This window comes from Mustela putorius, unplaced genomic scaffold (genome assembly GCF_011764305.1).
Source record: "Mustela putorius furo isolate JIRA1106 unplaced genomic scaffold, ASM1176430v1.1 tig00003867_pilon_pilon_pilon, whole genome shotgun sequence".
NCBI lineage: Eukaryota > Metazoa > Chordata > Mammalia > Carnivora > Mustelidae > Mustela > Mustela putorius.
In genome coordinates, this window is record NW_025422019.1 from 25,507,501 (window position 1) to 25,525,938 (window position 18,438).

Consider the following 18,438-nt stretch of genomic DNA (forward strand, 5'->3'; position numbering starts at 1 on the left):
CTTCACCTGTAAACAGTGGCTCTCGGAAAATCGGACCTAATGATCAGCCCAGCATCTCTGCAATAAAGAGACCATAATCTGTGGGGGAGTGAGCTCTAATCAGGCCACATGCAGATTAAACTAACTGGGAGGAATAAAAACTAGATTAAAATGTTTCTGCCTAATACCAGAAGATTATCAGGACATTTTACCTCTTTAAATCCTAATTTATAGGAGCCCGGGTTAAGTTTATGAGTTTATATTTGGTGCGATTACATGCTGCAGTTGATTTTCGTCTGTTCAGAGGAGATTCTGCTAGAAAGTGTTCTGCTCAGCACAAAGCAGAGGCACTGGGGAGCAAGGGATCAGTCACCAACATGATAGGTTTTATGACAAGTGACATGAAGGCACACCGTTGAATCTGGTCAAAGTAGGAAATAATGGAAATCGTTTTTGTTTTAATGGTCATAATGCTTTAACAGCACGAATATATGAAATAGAGGATAACAGTAAAGAGGTGTAGATATGGAATCCTGTTCTGGTACGGAAACTTCTCGAACAAGATTTGATTTTCTAGAAGTGTCTAGCTGCTGTTGTGAGATCAGCAAATCATGGCAAATAAGTATCTGTAAATCCAATTTAATCTAAGCACACAACTATCTATGTAAAGATATAAAGATAATACCGCCTCGGCAGCACATTCATAGTACTGCCACACTAAAATGATCTTTTTCTAAATGACAGGGACAAGAAGTTACTGAGTCAATCATTGGAACATATTTTCTATTAGGAATCTACAACTCTTAACGACATTGGTGTGTCTCAAACTTACCACCTGTGAGGCCACACAATGTGTAGTGGTCTTTGTGGATCATCAGTTCCTCCCAAAATGTCACGGGGATCAAAAGTCACATTTTGTGCATTTTCCTGACGGTGAGAACTTGAATTATCTGACAGGTTGCACATTCTCCAGTCTGACTCTTGTGTTAATGAGCTACCCAGGTTTTCTTGTGGCGCCACATTGCCAGGTCCGAACTCTGAGTCAGAATTCTTCAATAAAATCTCAGAAATTTTCTGCTCCTGTTGGAAAGGAAGGGCCATAGATGGAGTAGTGCCACCATTTCCTTTAAGGCTGAGGATCTTCTGTAAATGGGCTGTTTTGTGCTTGGGCATGAATCTGTTACAAAAAGGAAATGCAGTACACTTTTAGTGAAAAGACTATTTAAAACTTGTCTTTACCTTTCTGTAAGGATGTCATGATGATGTAGAAAACTGATAAAAGTAAACTAAACGTAAAACAAACATTCTAGAAAGAGTACAAAAAGTAGTAGCCATCCAGATCCAAACAAACTTCAAAACTATGCGATCAGACCACACTGTCTTTGGGGGCTTTCAAAGTGTTTATGTGGCTATAAAGCCTACACTTTGCACACCGTGAAAAATAAGAATAGAGAGATGATTTATCACTCTCCCTTCACTCATCTTGCCAGAGTTCCATTTTACATTTTCCAGTCACTGCATGGCCTGATGCATATTTCCAAGCCACACTTAATTGTTACCCAACAAAAATGCTTGAAACTTCCTTGATCAACACTGGGCATTTCTGCTCACATGACTGTTCTGTGTGCCTGACACACATTTTTATTAAATCGACCTTGAGAATATTTCTTGAAGGTTATTTTTTCAGTGCTATTTCTGTCCTGTCTTCCCATAATGCTTTGCCATGAAGAGTTTGGTATCTGTCACTTATTGCTGAAGCATCTAAATCAAATGAAATCAAGAAGCTCACCATTTACTGGCGGAGCAAACCAGTAGCACTTAGAATGGACGTGAACAACCAACCACCCTGTGGTGAGACACAAAAAGAACGAATGTTCCAAGTTTTAAAACAGAACCAGGGATTAATTCTGACTTGGAGATCAGGAAAGATCTAGACTGAGGGAATGTTGTGATCCAAGGAAAGGGCTGAGAAAGAACATAAACTCTTCAGGGAATAGCAAGCAACCCAGAGAGGCTGGGGCCAGGTCCCAGAATGTGAGGGTCAGAGAAGTAGACGGAGACCAGACAACAAGTGCTTTCTTAGAGTCCCTGAAGCCCACCCTGAGACCTCACCCCTCCCCTGGATTGTCAAGTAAGTGAAGAAATGAGGAGTATACGCATTTAAGACAAAGGTGAGGAAGAAGAGTTATGGAAGAAGAGCAATAAGGAACATCTGGAAGAGTAAGAAGAGAAGCCGAGAGTAATATTACCCCATCGAAGTGAGTGAAGAGCCTCAAAGAGTACCTAAGAAAGGAAAGAAGATTTAAAAATACATAAAAATGGGGTGTAAAGCATTGCACAGGTACCAGAGCACCAGGTAAGGTAAGGAGCTTTTGGATCACTTGCTCCTCAAAGGGGTAGTTCCTGTGGAGAGTGCAGGCCAAAATCAGCCTCACGGTTACAGTGCGCGCATCCAAGAGGGAAAGACAGAGAAAGCCAGATTGAGAGAACGGGGAAGTGAGGTCTGTTTTCCTTATTGGGGCACATGTACAGAGGGGTTTTCACTTGGATGTTTACTTGGGGACACTTGCTAGGGAAGAGAGCTGGCTTCTGAAGAAAGAGAAAACTCTTAAAAGACAGAAGTAGGAGGACGGCAGAGCATGTAGGATTCTTGGCAGGAAGGGAAAGCAAGTAGGCCCTTATAGAAGAGAACAGAGCAAGCTTTCTTACGAAGCTGAAGGAAGAAGGAGAGAAAAGTGGAGTTGGAAAAAACAGTTTCAGGCGGCAGGTGTGGAATCCACAGTGTGTCACCAAAGCATTAGACGAGGTCACTTACTTCACGCAAGGTGAGTAGAGGTGAAGGTGAGTAACGAAGTGTGCTGAGGGTCGACAGCGGGGGAGAGGGGCCGAGGACGTTTGCTAGGTCTGAAGGCAAGGACTAAGGGCAACATGAAGGGATGGGGCAGGTTCTGCTGTAAGCTGGAAACGAAGTCTGGCTGGAGTGTGCTGTGTACGTTATGGAGTCAAAAGTTTGGGGGGCTTCTGTGCTTGTCTCAGAAAGCCCTTTGAGAGAAATCACCCTCTATGTAAGAACCCTCCCAAGTAATAAATACATGATTGTATAGAGGTAGATAAAACACAAAAAAGGTGCTAACACCTTTGGTATGCCCTCATACAACAATACATTAATTCTTGATTTAAAAATAAAGAGGGCGCCTGGTGGCTCAGTGGGTTAAGCCACTGCCTTCGGTTCAGGTCATGATCTCGGGGTCCTGGGATCCAGTCCTGCATCGGGTTCTCTGCTCAGCAGGGAGCCTGCTTCCCTCTCTCTCTCTCTGCCTGCCTCTCTGCCTGCTTGTGATCTCTCTCTCTCTGTCAAATAAATAAATAAAATCTTTAAATAAATAAATAAAAAAAATAAAGAAATGTGAGCATATACAGGTTATAGTTTCATACCTCACCGGTCTAAAATTATTATGGGAACGAACGAACTATCTTCCTGAAACAAATCAAAACACTGAGGAGAATCTAAGGAACTAAAAATAATCAATGAAAATGTTCCCACTGATTCACAAAAGCAAAATAATAAATAGAACATGAAAATACCCTAACTTTTTAAAAACTATTTTACTTATTTTTTTAAAGATTTTATTTATTTATTTTTTAAAGATTTTATTTAGTTATTTGACAGAGAGAGAGACACAGCGAGAGAGGGAATACAAGCAGGGGGAATGGGAGTGGGGGAGTGGGAGAGGGAGAAGCAGGGTTCCTGCTGAGCAGGGAGCCTGATGCAGGGATCAATCCCAGGACCCTGAGATCATGACCCAAGCCGATGGCAGACGCTTAATGACTTAGCCATCCAGGCGCCCCTTAGGATTTTATTTTTAAGAAATTTGTACACCCAGTGTGAGGCTCAAACTCACAACACGAAGATCAAGAGTTACACGTTCCACTGACTGATCCAGCCAGGCATCCCAACAGTATCTTAACTTTTTAACAAGTGAAACAAACAGTAAGAGAAGGAACATCTGCACATATCTGGCAAACGACAATGAGGCAAGTGAAGAAACTTATTTGTTTATGTTAGAGAAAGGATGCTAGGCGAGCTTAAAAAGGATTTTAGCAGAATTACAAATTTACTGCAGGGAAGATTTACATTTAAAAATTCAGCGGGCATTGCAACAACATAACATTATGTTAGAAAACAGTATCATGACCCATCTTACTCTTAAAATACATTCATGTTGGCCAGCATGTGAGCAAAGTTGCAAATTAAAAGGAATGGGAGGGGCGCCTGGGTGGCTCAGTGGGTTAAGCCTCTGCCTTCGGCTCAGGTCATGATCCCAGAGTCCTAGGATGGAGGCTAACATCAGACTCTCTGCTCAGCAGGGAGCCTACTTCCCCCTCTCTCTCTGCCTGTCTCTTTGCCTAATGTGATCTCTGTCTGTCAAATAAACAAATAAATAAATAAAGTCTTTAAAAAAATAAAAATAGAAAAAATAAATGTTGGCGAGGATGAAGAAGATCCTCTGTTAACACAGGCTGTGGATGGCTGACTTGATTGGTGGTGGTCAGTGGGACATGGAAAGAGGCAGAACATAAATATGGACAGTAAGCAAAAACTCAGCTTACTAATGTTATAAAACAACAACAACAACAACAAAAAACCGAATGCTAGTAGGACATATGGAAAACACTGTTGAGATTGTCTAGAGTTTGACCAGAGAAACCTGTGCTGGGTCGACCAGCAAACCAATGCCACTCTGTAATGCAGTGTGTCATACGGAGAAGGAAGACAGCAAGTCTGGGGAGAGAGCCGTGCAAATGCTGATTTCATCCGGGGCACCTGTAACTGTATATCTTTGAAAATTAGAGAGTTCTTAGAAGAGCAATAATAATGATTAAGGCAATGGAAGAATTGATTTATGAGGACAGATTAAAGGAGCTAAATATGAATAGCCTGGTTAAGTGACAAGTAGAGGGGTCCATAATAGGAGTCTCCGAGGAAAGAGAATAATTATTTAGCCGGTACAAGGAGGTATAACTAGAAGTAATGAGATGAAATTAAGAATGGGAAAATTTAAGCTGAATTTCAAGAAAAACTCCCTGATGGCATAATTTATTAGCTCACGGAATAAATTCTCTATGGAAATGGTATAGTGAGGGAAACTTAATAATAGGACTGGACAAAATACCAATAAATAATATAGATAATAATCCGGTGTTTGAAAGAAGGTGGTTACATGCTATGCTTTCCTTGCTCAGAATATCTTCCCATATTTTTCTTTAATAGTCTGTTTATATACAGTGATTGTTACCCAGATAAGTATTCAGGCAGTTAGCTAAATCAAAAAGGAAATATGTTCTTTAGGTGAGGTTAAGTTAAAATCCCTTTACTCTTCATATACTCTGCAGGAGTGAGCTGAAATAATTTTTTGCCACTTTGTTCTAGCGGCGCTGGTTGTGAAGCAAGCTGGACAAGTGTATTAATATTTCTAAAAAACAAAACAAAACAACAAAACAAAACAAGCCTCATCTACCATCCCACACAGAGTCTATTCTGATTCTCTGTGCCATGAAACTCATATTTTCATAGACATGTTTAATATAAACAATTTATTGCCATAATAGAAATCAAAAAACTTTATTCCAGCTTTTCTAAATGTAGCTGTATGGTCAATTACTTCACATCAATACCAAGATCAAATAGGCATAATACTAACAAGCAGTTTGCTTAATAATAGTCACCACACTAATTAACCCATCCAGAACATTCTTAATCAGACGCTATTTGTAATGTACAGTTAAGAGAAGCTTGGCAATAAGCTGTTCTAGGCTAAAAAAGAAAATAATACCTTACTGATGGGGTGAAACTGGCTTTTCTATGGAACTGGACAGAATGTGCTGTCCCGGGATTAACTCAAGAGAGTGAGCATGCAAATAGGCACATGTCTGAACACCTCCTTTCTCTTCCCGAGCTCCAACTCTGGTGGAGGTGTTAATGAGAACAGAAAAGGTCCTGCGATAAGGAGTGAAAGAAAGAAAAGAGTCAGAAGAAAACCAGTGAGCTGCCTTGTAGAGCTTAAGCCAGATTGGCCTTTTAATAACCCCCCCAATTTTTCTTAAAGAAATGCTACTGCCCACCTGACTCACAGAACATCCTTCCCTCTTTCCGAGTCTCTCAGTTCTGTCAGAACCTGTTTTTACTTTTAGAAATATTCTGATTACTGTAATCATTTGCAATCTGTTATTCGCCATGGGGGCCCTCCCCCACCTCTCCCCCCAACCCACGGCCAATCTCTGAAACAGAAGTAGAGCCTCCTCTCCTCACAAGCAGAGCCTCTCCTTCCTCGCCACACCTGTCCTCCCTCCAACAAGGTTCCAGAGGCACTGCCGCATGTTACCCAGTACTATGTTGGGTAACATTCAAAGATACGGCGGGTGTATATACCTTCTAGACTTACATTTGCTTGCTTCTTGCCATCCCCACATCCAAACACACACACCTAGAACTGGACATAGAGGAATGGCCTTATTCAGATCAATCTGGAAAGACTAGATTTCAGAGTAGCTTTAAATGATGTTAAGATGGATAGCAAATGCAGGAAATGCTCTAGGTACCTTGGCTTCTCTCTGCTAAAGTCGAGAGGCTAGAGTACGTTTAGCTAACCGACAGCGGTAGTCAAAAGGAAGGCGATAAAATAAAGCAAGTCAAGTCAACTTAGGACATTAATATTGGTTCGTGTGTTGTTGAAGAAAATTCCATGGCTGAAATGTATGTCATGGTGGAATACGCTGCTTACCAAAGGTTTTTGGGAGAATTCAAAAGAAAGTACTTAAATAGTGAGTTCAATCTATAGAATCTCATAAATACCCACAAATAAGAGTCCACGAGACAGAGATTATCTATGGTCTTGCTTTTCAAAACAGATCTGGAAGAGAGCACGTGAAGAATGATGCAAATTAGCAGATGATTAAAGGGCAAGACAGCATAACCAGTCAAAGGTGATTCTAGAATTGAACCAAGGCAGAGAGAGGGGCATGTTGGCAACTGTAATAAGGAACGTGCCTTGCATGTGGGACTGGCAAGAAGAGGTTGCTGATGAAGCTCAGCCCCTCTCAACATAGACTGGGTCTGAGGGAGGAAGAGTGGTATGGCCATGGTGTTGTATGGCTTAGGCTGAAGTTTTAACAAGGTGTGTTTTGTGCAACACTAGAGAAGGTTTTGAAAAAACATGTTTGGTAAATGCTGGGTTAAACAGAGCGAAACATTTCTTTGCTAAAGAACTTCCCAAAGTACATGCTAATGTATATTATAAATATGTCCACTCATTCGTTCTTTTATTTAATAAAACAAATTTATTGAGCACCTATTATGTAAAAGGAATGTTACATTTATCATTTCTCAAACTTAACATTTAATGAAAAAAGGACTCCCTCACCCCCAACGATGCACCTTAAGAATAAATATCCCACAAAGGATATTCTGGGAAACACTACTGGAGACCCTAGGAGATGTGCAGCCAGAGTATGGAAAGCCAGCTAGGTGGCGGCACATTTTTAATGGAAGGCACCGCAGAAGGAGTGGAGAAATGCATTCACATGAGAAAATGATGAAACTGAAACTACAGGCTGTACACCAAGGCCACATATCAGTAGACAAAGGGAAGTCTGAAAGAAATGAGGGGAATCTGTGAAAAAAAGTGACAGAAGATATGGTTCCAGGCTAATACGGAGGATAGCAGAAAAAAATATCATTTGATTTTATCACAGCCATTTCTGTGGATTCCTGGGTTTAGACCATAATGGGAGTTGAGAAGAAAAGAAATAGGAATCAAAGATAAATAACTTTTCCAAAACCAAATGGGAAGATGCATCCAGGCAATGTAGTGATCTAAGTTCTTGGGTGATTTATAACAAAAACTATTCACTGTTTCCAAACAATGTGCTGGAAATTAATCACAAAATTAACATTTTTAGAATTTAGCCACATAAGCAAATATCAAAGATAATTAAAAAATCATGCTAGCCCACATGTGTCCAATATATCACTTATATGGTAAGCAGATTTATATAAAACTATAAACTATAAAAGTAAAAATCTAGATCTAGCATTCTCATGTGTACAGTTCCCCCCGCCCCTGTACCTCTTGTCACACTATCTTCACTAAATAAAGGAATCACAAGCAAGGAAATTCATCATAATTAAAACTAGATGTTGGGAGACCACAACGTTAAACAGAAAGACAGACAGGCTTATTTGGTCGGTTGTAGGATGGCTGCTCTTCCTTCTTGGAGATGGCTAAGGGATAATACTCATAAAATAGATGGCACATGTCTATGGAGGCTGTTTCAACAAGACACTCCTGGCGGAACAAAATATGAACAAATTCAAATCACAGATGAGTCAATCATAATCCACACGCACAAAGCACAAATGCTTTAGGGAGCAACCATCCAACAGCACCGTGGCTGCTTAGGCCACGTTGTTTAGATGATCACTGTTTGGTGCCTGAACCAAATTTCATCTCTTGTGGTACAAATTTGCAAAGCCGACATGCAATACTGACAGCGAGAGGGCACGGGTCAAGGGCGTCTCAAAGCAACTACAAAGAATCTGTTTTGTGACAAGATATAGAAACAGAATCCAGAGACACAAGCTGCAGTCAAAACGAACAAGCAAACCCTACTAATTAGCCTGAGAAATGCATGCTGAGACTGAAAGCAAATTTGTGGTTATCAGACTGGCCTCATTAGTCCTGCCTGGCCCCAGAGAGAACACCCTGAGGGATGAGCGCACCTTTTCCAAATGGCCACCCAAAAGACAAGTTGCAGGTTCCTCCCCTGGTTGAGGGCCGCCATTTTGCGAAGGTCATCCCTTTGATGGTTGGGATGTATGGCTATCCTGGGAAAAGATGGTCCTGTGCTCATGAGTCTGTTCCTTTTTCTTTTTCTTTCCCACCACCGCTTTCCTGAAAATCTAACACTTTCCACATAACCTTACTTAGACCATTTGTTTATATGACCCCTTCTGACAATTTGGTTTATGTGGTTAGTATTATTTAACTTAAACAATTATACCTCAAGCCCCCATGCTCTCTTGATTTCAGAGTGTTTTGGATTGTATACATTGCTAATTTAACTGTCTACTAGCACGAGCGGTTTGTATTGTGCCATTTTCTATTTAAGGTCTGTATAAATGTATGAGATGAAAAGCTACCTTGCATGTTGACCGAACAAATGTTTATCAAATCCAGAGCCAGTCTTGTGAGCATATGCATGCTTACTTCTCGTGAGCTCCAGTCCTCCCAAAAAAAGAGTTCTCTCAGAACAATAAAACCCTCTATTTTACACAAGGTTTACTAGAGAAATTCAACACAGTTAGGCAGAGCTATAGGCTGAACTGCAAACAGGGAATCTTAATTTTCCCACCTCCATTTCAAGCTTTAACCACCCACTGGTGGTTAACTCCCTAAGAAGTTTATACTACTTTCTCATTGCCCGGGTCGCCCTGTGGTCCCCCACACATACCATGTGTCTCCTTATAGCCTGTATGTTCGAACTAAGCCCCACTTTGGATCCAGCCCTGAATCATACCCTGTTCTCCATTGTTGGTCTTATTGGATATGAATCTTAAATTTCCACAGTGTCTCACCTTCCATGCTCAATGTGTTGTACCCTTCCAAAGGGGATAGTACCTTCACTCAAGGGAATTTATCACAAATAGGATCATTTCAAATACCACAGTAGGCCTAGGGAAAAGATGATTTGGGGAGGACAGGTGGAGAGCAATCTCTGTGAAGCACCTTAAGGAACTCCACTCAAGCAATGGGCATGTTGAACAGAAGATAATCCAGGCTGCATAGTATAAGACACTTCCTGAATTTGTGCATTTATTCAAATAACTTAATTTCTCTGAGCCTCGGTTTTCTAATCTATAAAATGGGATAGTGTCTGTTTTTATAGATTTCTGGAGAGGATTAAAAGAGAATTGTGCCCTGGGGAGGAGCTGAGTAAATCTTAATAAACTTCCCAGACCTTTGCTCATTCAGGCTGACACCTGTACTTAAGGAGTTAGCCCTAAGACCATCTTGAGTAACAGCAAATTTCCTAGTCAGTCAGTGAATGAGAAACTGTAATCAATCCACAAATACTCATTCAACAAACATTGAAGCTCCTCCTAGATCCCGTCTGTATTGACAAAGCCTTTAGTGCACATGTAGTAACATTTTATGCCAACTTATTTTGGTCTCTTATTCCCTGAAGTTGTAAATTATCCACACCACCTTTAAACTAAACTGTTTACCGATTCTACTACTAAAATGATCTAATTTTTCAATTCAACCTTAATAACTTGCTCATTATTTGTTTCGTTAGTAACTCAGAACCCAAACTGCAAAACCTTCCATCCATTCACCTTAGTTAATGACAATACATAAAAAATGAAAACTGTGGATCTGAAGTAATCTCTTTCAAGCAGGTGGAAGTAGCTGTTCCGCATGTACCTAGACTCAGCAAGCTCCTTTGCTAGGATTTACCTTGTTGGCAAGTAAATGTTCTCACTACTCTGGGAATCCCAGGTCTTCTATAGCATCAATACAGCATCGAAGGGAACTCTAAAAATGACCTCTAATCATGTGTTCTATTCCATTATTATTATTATTATTATTTTTTGAGAAGCCATTATTGGAAGTTGAAAGAAGGATGGGAAATGCATTGATAGTAAAGAAAGGATGACTTTCTTCTTTCCAAGTAAATGTAAGAATTCCCCTATGGCAGTGTTTCCAATTGGAGACTCTCCCTGAGAGCATGACATCATTTTACTGGTGCTATGGACTGGATGGTGTTCCCTCAAAATTCATAGGTTGAAATCCTAACACCAAATGTGACTATGTCTGGAGATAGGATCTTTAGGAGGTAATAAGCTTCAGATGAGGTCACAATGGGCCCAAATCTGATAGGACTGTTGCCTTCTAAGAGGCAGAAGAGATCTCTCTCTGTCTCTCTCCTTCCCCTCCTTTCTGCCACCATGTGTGAAGATATGTGGCTACAAGGCAGCTGTCTACAAGCCAGGAAGAGAGCCCTACCCCAAACCAACCATACCAGCACCCTGCTCTCAGGTGTCCAGTTGCTAGAACAGTGAGAAAATACATATCTGTTGTTTAAACCCCATGGTTTGTTTGTTTGTTTGAAGTCTGAGATGACCAATACAAATGGATACTGCTGCGGAAAGGGGAGAGGGGGTCAACACTGTGATGCATGGAATTTCCTGAACAGAGTATCAGGAAACCAATGGAGTAGGAGGCCCCATATTTATGTTGACAGGCAGTGAGAACAAGAGAATATTGTCAAAGAAGAGAGGGCTATCAAAACTTATGAATTTGGAGAACAAAGAGGAGGAAACATCTGTGAATTTTATTGTGGAACACAAAATGGTACTTGTTTATTAAGAATTAAGAATAAAGAATAGAGAATGGAGTTTTAGGAAAGACATTATTCTTAAAGATTTGGTTGTGTATAAAGTCACTTAATCTCTCTAACCCTGGGTTTTCTCATCTGATCAATGAGAATACCGTCAGTGGTAGACTTCTGTAGAAGAATAAGGATCCAAACATTAATTCAAATGTACTGAGTATCTTACAGTCCTTATTCAAGGGCAAAAGGGCACACTGGGTCAGTAGGGCTCTAGGCACACTGTCTGGTTTCAAATTCAGGGCTCTGCCACTTATTAGCTGATCCGAGGAAAGTGTTTTTTTCTTAAATATCGGTCATGTCATCTGCAAAATGGGGATAATATTAAGGCTGCCTTGCAGAATGATGTTTTCCATGTTGTTTGGCACACAGGAAGAGGTCAGTAAATACTATTGTTTTTTATTATTGATGATAATGGTGAAGGGTATCGTCATTATGTTGTCGTGATTACTAAAGAGATACTTGACTCTACTGCCATTTCATAGTGAAACATACTTTCTGAACCAGACTCAGGCTTTTTTAAAGATATGTTTTTCCTCTTATTAACTATTACCAATTACAGTTTAGCCATTCATTTAAGGCAGGCAATTTTAATATGTTACCTTAGTTTCATTTGTGTACTAATCAAAGACTTGTACTCATGCCTAGAGGCACATTAATTACAAAAAGGCCTAATGTTATAAATCAAACGAATATATTCCTCCCTTTTTATTATTTGTTTCCTATGGTACTTTTCTCCTACCTCTCACTTTTCCTTGTCTTTTCTTTTATTCTTTTCATTTTTTCTTACTAGATTTTCCATTTTTTTCCCAAGTTAAAGCTGCATAAACTAAGAAAGTAAAACCAGAAAATTTAAAACATCAGTTTCCAGGTCTCTGAAGCATGAACAGATGGGCATCAAAAAATCCAGTCGGCTTTTTTTCCTTTTTCATTTGCCCATCCACAACCTGAATAAATCAAAATTACCAGCAAATCCAACTTCTAGCACAACCCGGTTGTTTTTTATTTCTGCCACCACATTAAATGCTACGACACTAAGTATTGATTCACTTCAAGTTCTGATTCTATTGCTGTCTAACTGTTAAGCCACAGAAACTAATTTTATTCTAAACTGATATTAGAAGATACAGGTTTGTTAATATTACATGTGAAATGAAGCCTTCAAGTGTACAAAGCGAGCGTACAAACACTCCCACTCACTTCAGGTTTTCTATACTTTCCAGTACTTCTACGTTTGCAAACAGATGGGTAAATTTCTGTGCTATTACTAGAATATAACCAAGGCTTGACAGCAAAGAAAGGCCTTAAATACCCAGTGAAAATACTAAGTGAAGAAGGTTCAGAGAAATAAAAAAAAACATTCAGTAACCATTAAACAAAAGTTGGAGTGCCTAGTATATGCCGAACAAATAGCCAAGTTGCAGTCATGGACCACACGACATGGTAGGTACTCTATTAGGATGATGGGAACCCAGTCCTGGAAACGACAATAGCACGAAGGAAGGCTGTCTAGGAGAAGGTCATCTTTCACGTGAGGCTATGGAGGTGATCAGAGGTTAGCCAGTTGTAGTAGTGAGAGGTGGGCTATGCTAAGAGTAATAGCATGTGCAAAGGGCCTAGGGGGATGGTGGTTGGGGAACGGTCCAGGAATAAAAAGCAAAAAATATGGTCAGAGTGTCAATTGGGGGTGAATAGGGAGTGGAGGTAGGGGAGGGGGAGGGACAAAAATGAGGCTCATGATAAAACCAGGGAAAGGCTTTTCTGCCCTTGGTAATCTAAGGGAAGCTGTTTGTGGCCATTTGAGAAGTTTACAGGCAGATTGGGGCTAAATAAACACTTTGCTGCAGCATGAACAATGGACTGGGGATAGCACCACAGAGCAAATACCAATTTTTAAGTCCCTCTCGCCTTTTGAATCTCTGCTAAAATAATGGTATGGGAATATTTTTAAAAACAGGCATAGACTTTCAAGGACAAAGAGGAAAACTGAGAAAGATGACAATAGGAAAGAAATGTCAACTAAATTTCGGAAGATGGAAAGCAGACGGAGTGAGTGGTGTTTGAGCACAGAGGAGAAGGCAGAACATGTCTAAGCATGCACATGATTTTGTTTGTGCATGTGATGTTAGCCAAGAAGCAGCAGCTCATGTGTTCCAGACAAACTCCAAAGGCTTAGGTATCAGACATACCAGGTACCTCTGGAGGTGCAGATGCAGGACAGAAATGAAAACAGAACCAGTAGCAATTCTATAGGAAGTGAGCGCAAAGCCTTCTGATTGCTTCCCAGAGCTCAGTGCAGCCAGGCATCTACCTCCTGTCTCCCCTCCCCGCCCAACCTCCCACTCCTCACTTCACCAGCAGAAAGGAGGCTTCCTCACCAGAAGGGCTGAACCCTAGAAACCAGATAAGGCTGAATTCAGGCAAAGATGAGGGAAATTAGGTGAAAGAATTCCCATTTATTGGTGATGCCTCTCTAGTGCCCTTCCCAAACCATGTGGCTCTCAGACAGCAACAGATTCCCATCCAGGCGATGAGAAGAGCCCTTCTCTGGAAACTCACTGGACTGTCCTGCCACCAATGACATATGGCGAGCCCACAACAGGACGAGTGAATCCCTGTTTGCTCCTTGTATGAACAAGGTCACTAGTCCATGAGCCCTGGGTCTGAAACACTAAATACCTTTCAGGGTCTTACACACTCAGATATGAATGAAGAGCCAGGGACCATCAGGCAGTTGAGGAAAACTATTCAAATGAAATAAGACAAAGGAAATAAGTACAGAAAAGGAACTTGAATGGAGACAGAAGGATGAGTAGAAGAAAACTTAAAAAAAAAAATTCCTATAATATCCACAGTGATAAAATAAGATTTTTGCCTTCATGGTGAGAAAAACTGAATTCAATAACAAAGGACATTCAAGAACAAAAAAGAGTGGTTGCAAATTAAAGTACGGTAGCTGAAAAAGAATCATTAGAAGAATTGGAAGATAAAGTTGAGAGAATTTTACAGGAAGCAGAAAACCAAAAATGAAAATAAAGTAAGAGAAGCAATAACAAAATGAGGCCCATCTAAATTTGAATATTGCCAAACAGAAGTTGAAGAAAATGAAGATGAGGAAAATCATGGGGGAGAAAATCAAAGAAACAATATAAGAACATTTTTTGTGCTGAAGGGAATGAACGACCAGCATAAGAAAGGAACAAAAATCCAATCCAAACAGAATTACGGAATTTCAGAATACCAGGGTTGAAAAAAGAAAGTCTAATGCCTTTTGGGAGAGCAAACTGGGAGAGTTAGATATAAGTGATCAGAAAGAGACAGGAATGAGACTGCTCAACAGAAAGTTCAAATAGTGGAAAACAATAGAACATTACTTCCCATTTGTGGTAGATCTACCACACCAAAATGAGAAAGGAAAACAAAGAACACAGAGATATGGGATCAAGGAAATAGTTGACTCGAGGGCCCAGAAGGCAACTAGAAGGAACAAGAACTAGAGAATGGAGATCTCCAGGTTGGAGATACCCAAGGAAAAAGATGGAAATGATAGGTTTCTTGATGTGACTGGTCATATCAAGAAGGTAACTCAGTAATAGCAGCAGAGCTTGGGAATGCATTTGGGATAGTGACAGACACCAGGCAGATAAAGCCAAAGCAATAATTAGCTTCAGGAAAAAGTGAAGAATTGTTCAAGGAAGAAAACCTAGTCACAGAATACAAAGATGCTCAGCAGGGAGCACGTTTTTACATGGCAATAATGCTATAAACACAGAATATCTAATCAACCAAAAGTTGAGATATAACCATATTGGAAAGATAGAGTAAGGGAAAGTGTGTGTGTATGTGTGTGTGCCCCTGCACACTCAGATTGTAAGAGAGCTAACTAAATCATTTCTACTGGTAGGAAGTAAGTAGATAATATCTATTTTAACAATTAAGAAATAACAAGACAAGAAAAAACTAAACATTTTGTTAGTGGTAGCCTCTGTGGGTGGGAGAACTTAGGGGTGAGAAGGACTGGGGAAAGGGATTTTGCTTTGTATTTTAGACTTTTTACTCTCTGACTTCTGAAACTAAATATAGGTATTACCTTGAGAATTCATGATTTTAAAAATCTCTCGAAATTGCTTGCCCAAATCTCTTTAATTATTGCGTCTAACATTTTCTCTCATTTTTCCTTCTGGAAGTCCTATTAGATATGTGTTGGATTATTATCCTTTTATTTCTTTAAGATCTAGCTTCTAGGTTACTAATTCTCCCTTCATACACATCCAATACTTAACATCTCCACTGAATTTATTTTAATGAATATATTAAAATTCTACATAGTCCTTTTAAAATATGTACTAATTTTCATAATATCTTTTATTTCTCATGTTACAAATTTATTTTTATGTTACTAATTGTTTTAAAAACCTACTTTAAAAAAAAGATTTTATTTTATTTATTTGACAGAGATCATAAGCAGGCAGAGAGAGGTTGTGGGGGTTGGGAGGAAGTAGGCTCCCTGCTGAGCAGAGAGCCCAATGCCGGGCTCAATCCCAGGACCCTGAGACCATGACCTGAGCCAAAGGCAGAGGTTTTAACCCACTGACCCACCCAGGCGCCCCTTACAATTTTTTTTTTTCTATCCAGAAGTTTTAATATTTGAAGTTCTTAAGGGCTTAATCCCACAGTAAATTGTTAGAGCCAGTTTCTGACTTGCTAAACTATAATAGATATTGGATAGGAAACAGCAGAAAAGGTTCTAAGGAGAGGTGGGTATTGATTACTATGCCTAGAAAGAATTACAGATTCACCAAAGTGAGGCAATAGAGAGAGCTTGGTACCTAAGTTTTATCCTTCCCTAAAAATTAATCAGTTTTCTAAATTCTAAGACATTTACTGTTCGGCAATCAGCAGATATTTATGGAGTGCCCACTCAAACTGAAATCTCTGCTGTTATAAGAAAAACCAGACATTTTAACATATGGTTGAATTTCTCTCCTCCAAGCTTTTTTTTTTTTTTTTTTTTAAAGGGGGAGGGGATGGGCAGAGAAAGAGAAAGAGAATCTGAAGCAGTCTCCAGGCCTAGCGAAGAGTCTGACATGGGGCTCGATCTCACAACCCCGAGATCATGAACTGAGCTGAAATCAAGAGTCCATCTAAGCCAACCAGGCACCCCTTCCTCTTCCAAGATTTTTAAAGAGATAGTAATGTTGGTTGTTTAAGGACCACAACCATCCATGGTCATCCTTCAGGATATACTTAACATTATTTTGAGGTTCAACATTATTAAAAAGCAAGAAAGCTACTTTGTATCTTGAAATAGCCTTCTCTTGAATAGCGGGTTCATGAATATGGGTAAATGTTTTCAGTAAAGAATTATATATATTCACAGTTTGTATTTTTGTGGGTCATAAACAAAAAGATATGCAAACATCTCTTTTAATACTAAATTACATATAAGGGGAAATTGTATACTTCTAACCATAAATGTTAATAAATGTCCTCGTAAAAGTATTTGATGGAGTACTCATATAAAACAAACAAAAATATTCTTGTCATCTTAAAAAATGTCCTTATTCCATAATTTAGCTGTATTGAGGACCTGCATCTTTTTAGGATGGGCCATGTTAAAATATAGCACATACCACCTGAACTGTCACTCTGTGCCCTAATTTATACACAGGTACCATTTCAATAAAAATGTGCCATAGCAGAACCAAGTTCTCTGGTGTCAAACACCAGATTATTCTAGAACTGAATGTAAGTTTAGGAGTAGAGACAGCAAAGTCCAGAGGGCCCTGCAGCCATCTGCTGAAAGCCATTTAAAACCAATCCATGTGCAGTTCATGTACTCCAGCAGAGAATTACAGACAACAAACCAATAGATACTAAAGTCTTACTATGATATTATCCTCGTTAGGCCAGAAATAACATTTTGATTTTATAGGACTGGAGTTAAAACAAATCTTATTCTTCACTCCTTGTAGCAAATAAATGAGCGAAATCAACTCTACTGGCTCACAGTAGACGTTCAATACGTGCTTGCTGAATGAATGACTGCCTTGGTAGAAGGAAGTGGCAAGGGTTATGCATACACGATTTTATGCTTTTCTGGGTCCTGACTGTTTTTGTATACTGATGTGTGGTTTGGGTGTTTGAGTATGTTTTATTTAGGTGGTTTGCATATGTGAAGTCGGAAGAGGTAAGGTTGGTTGAAGGGTAATTATTTCTTGATGGAAGAATATAAAAAGTATAAACAGATCAGCTACTGCTTAAACAAACTGAGTTCTTCATTCCTGCTCTACAATGCAAATAGTATACAAAATAAGGTTTCATTAAAGAGTGACTGTCACATCAACAGGAAAGAGAACGAAGACCTGCTATGCAGTATTATTAGATATATTGAATTTGTTGTCACCAAGATCAACAAAATACTGCTTTGAAGGACTACACACTGCGGCATGGAAATGGCTTTGAAATACAGAGAACTCCTCTGATATAATTTTTTATCATATCGTAATGGGATTATACCTCTAGAAGAAATGAGTATCAATTTATTGATGGCTTTGGTCTTTATTAAGAAAGTAATAAATTAATGAGAAAGTATCTGTGATAACTAACGATCCATTTTGGAAAAAATTAAAAACTTTTTATCATGTGATATGTTCACAACACAAAATGACTCTATATCCTATGGTGTGACATGGGGCTTGTCCTATTCTTGGCACATCAGCTGAGATCCTCACCCTGAGGATTAAGACCTCCAAATGCCAAATGCCAAAAAGAAGTGCAAGATACACCTCTGCAGGGCTTGCTAAAGGTGGAAATATGGGCCGCATGACTCTTACTCATCACTAACAACCTAAGACTAAGGAGGGCATCCACTGGTGTAGATGGGCTCCCTGAGAAGCTCTTGTAGAGATCTGGGATGTTTGCCAGAAGGGGAGGCTGGCATCTCTTTCCTCAAACTGGATGACTTCCAAGCTGCTGACACTCAAAATCTTGCTTCTTCCTCCTGCT

General features: G+C 39.6%; 1 protein-coding gene across 9 annotated transcripts in view; it reads right to left on the bottom strand.

Annotated features, from left to right (window-relative positions):
* GTDC1 (glycosyltransferase like domain containing 1) overlaps window positions 1-18,438 on the bottom strand; it is a 414,534-nt gene that overhangs the window by 90,220 nt on the left and 305,876 nt on the right. For all 9 annotated transcript variants that reach the window (XR_006602412.1, XR_006602410.1, XR_006602411.1 and 6 more), the window contains one exon: window positions 812-1,156. Coding sequence is in view for 4 of the 9 variants with exons in the window: in XM_045066517.1 (XP_044922452.1) it covers window positions 812-1,156 (345 nt within the window). In the remaining 5 variants the exon portion in view is untranslated. The remainder of the gene's footprint in view (window positions 1-811; window positions 1,157-18,438) is intronic.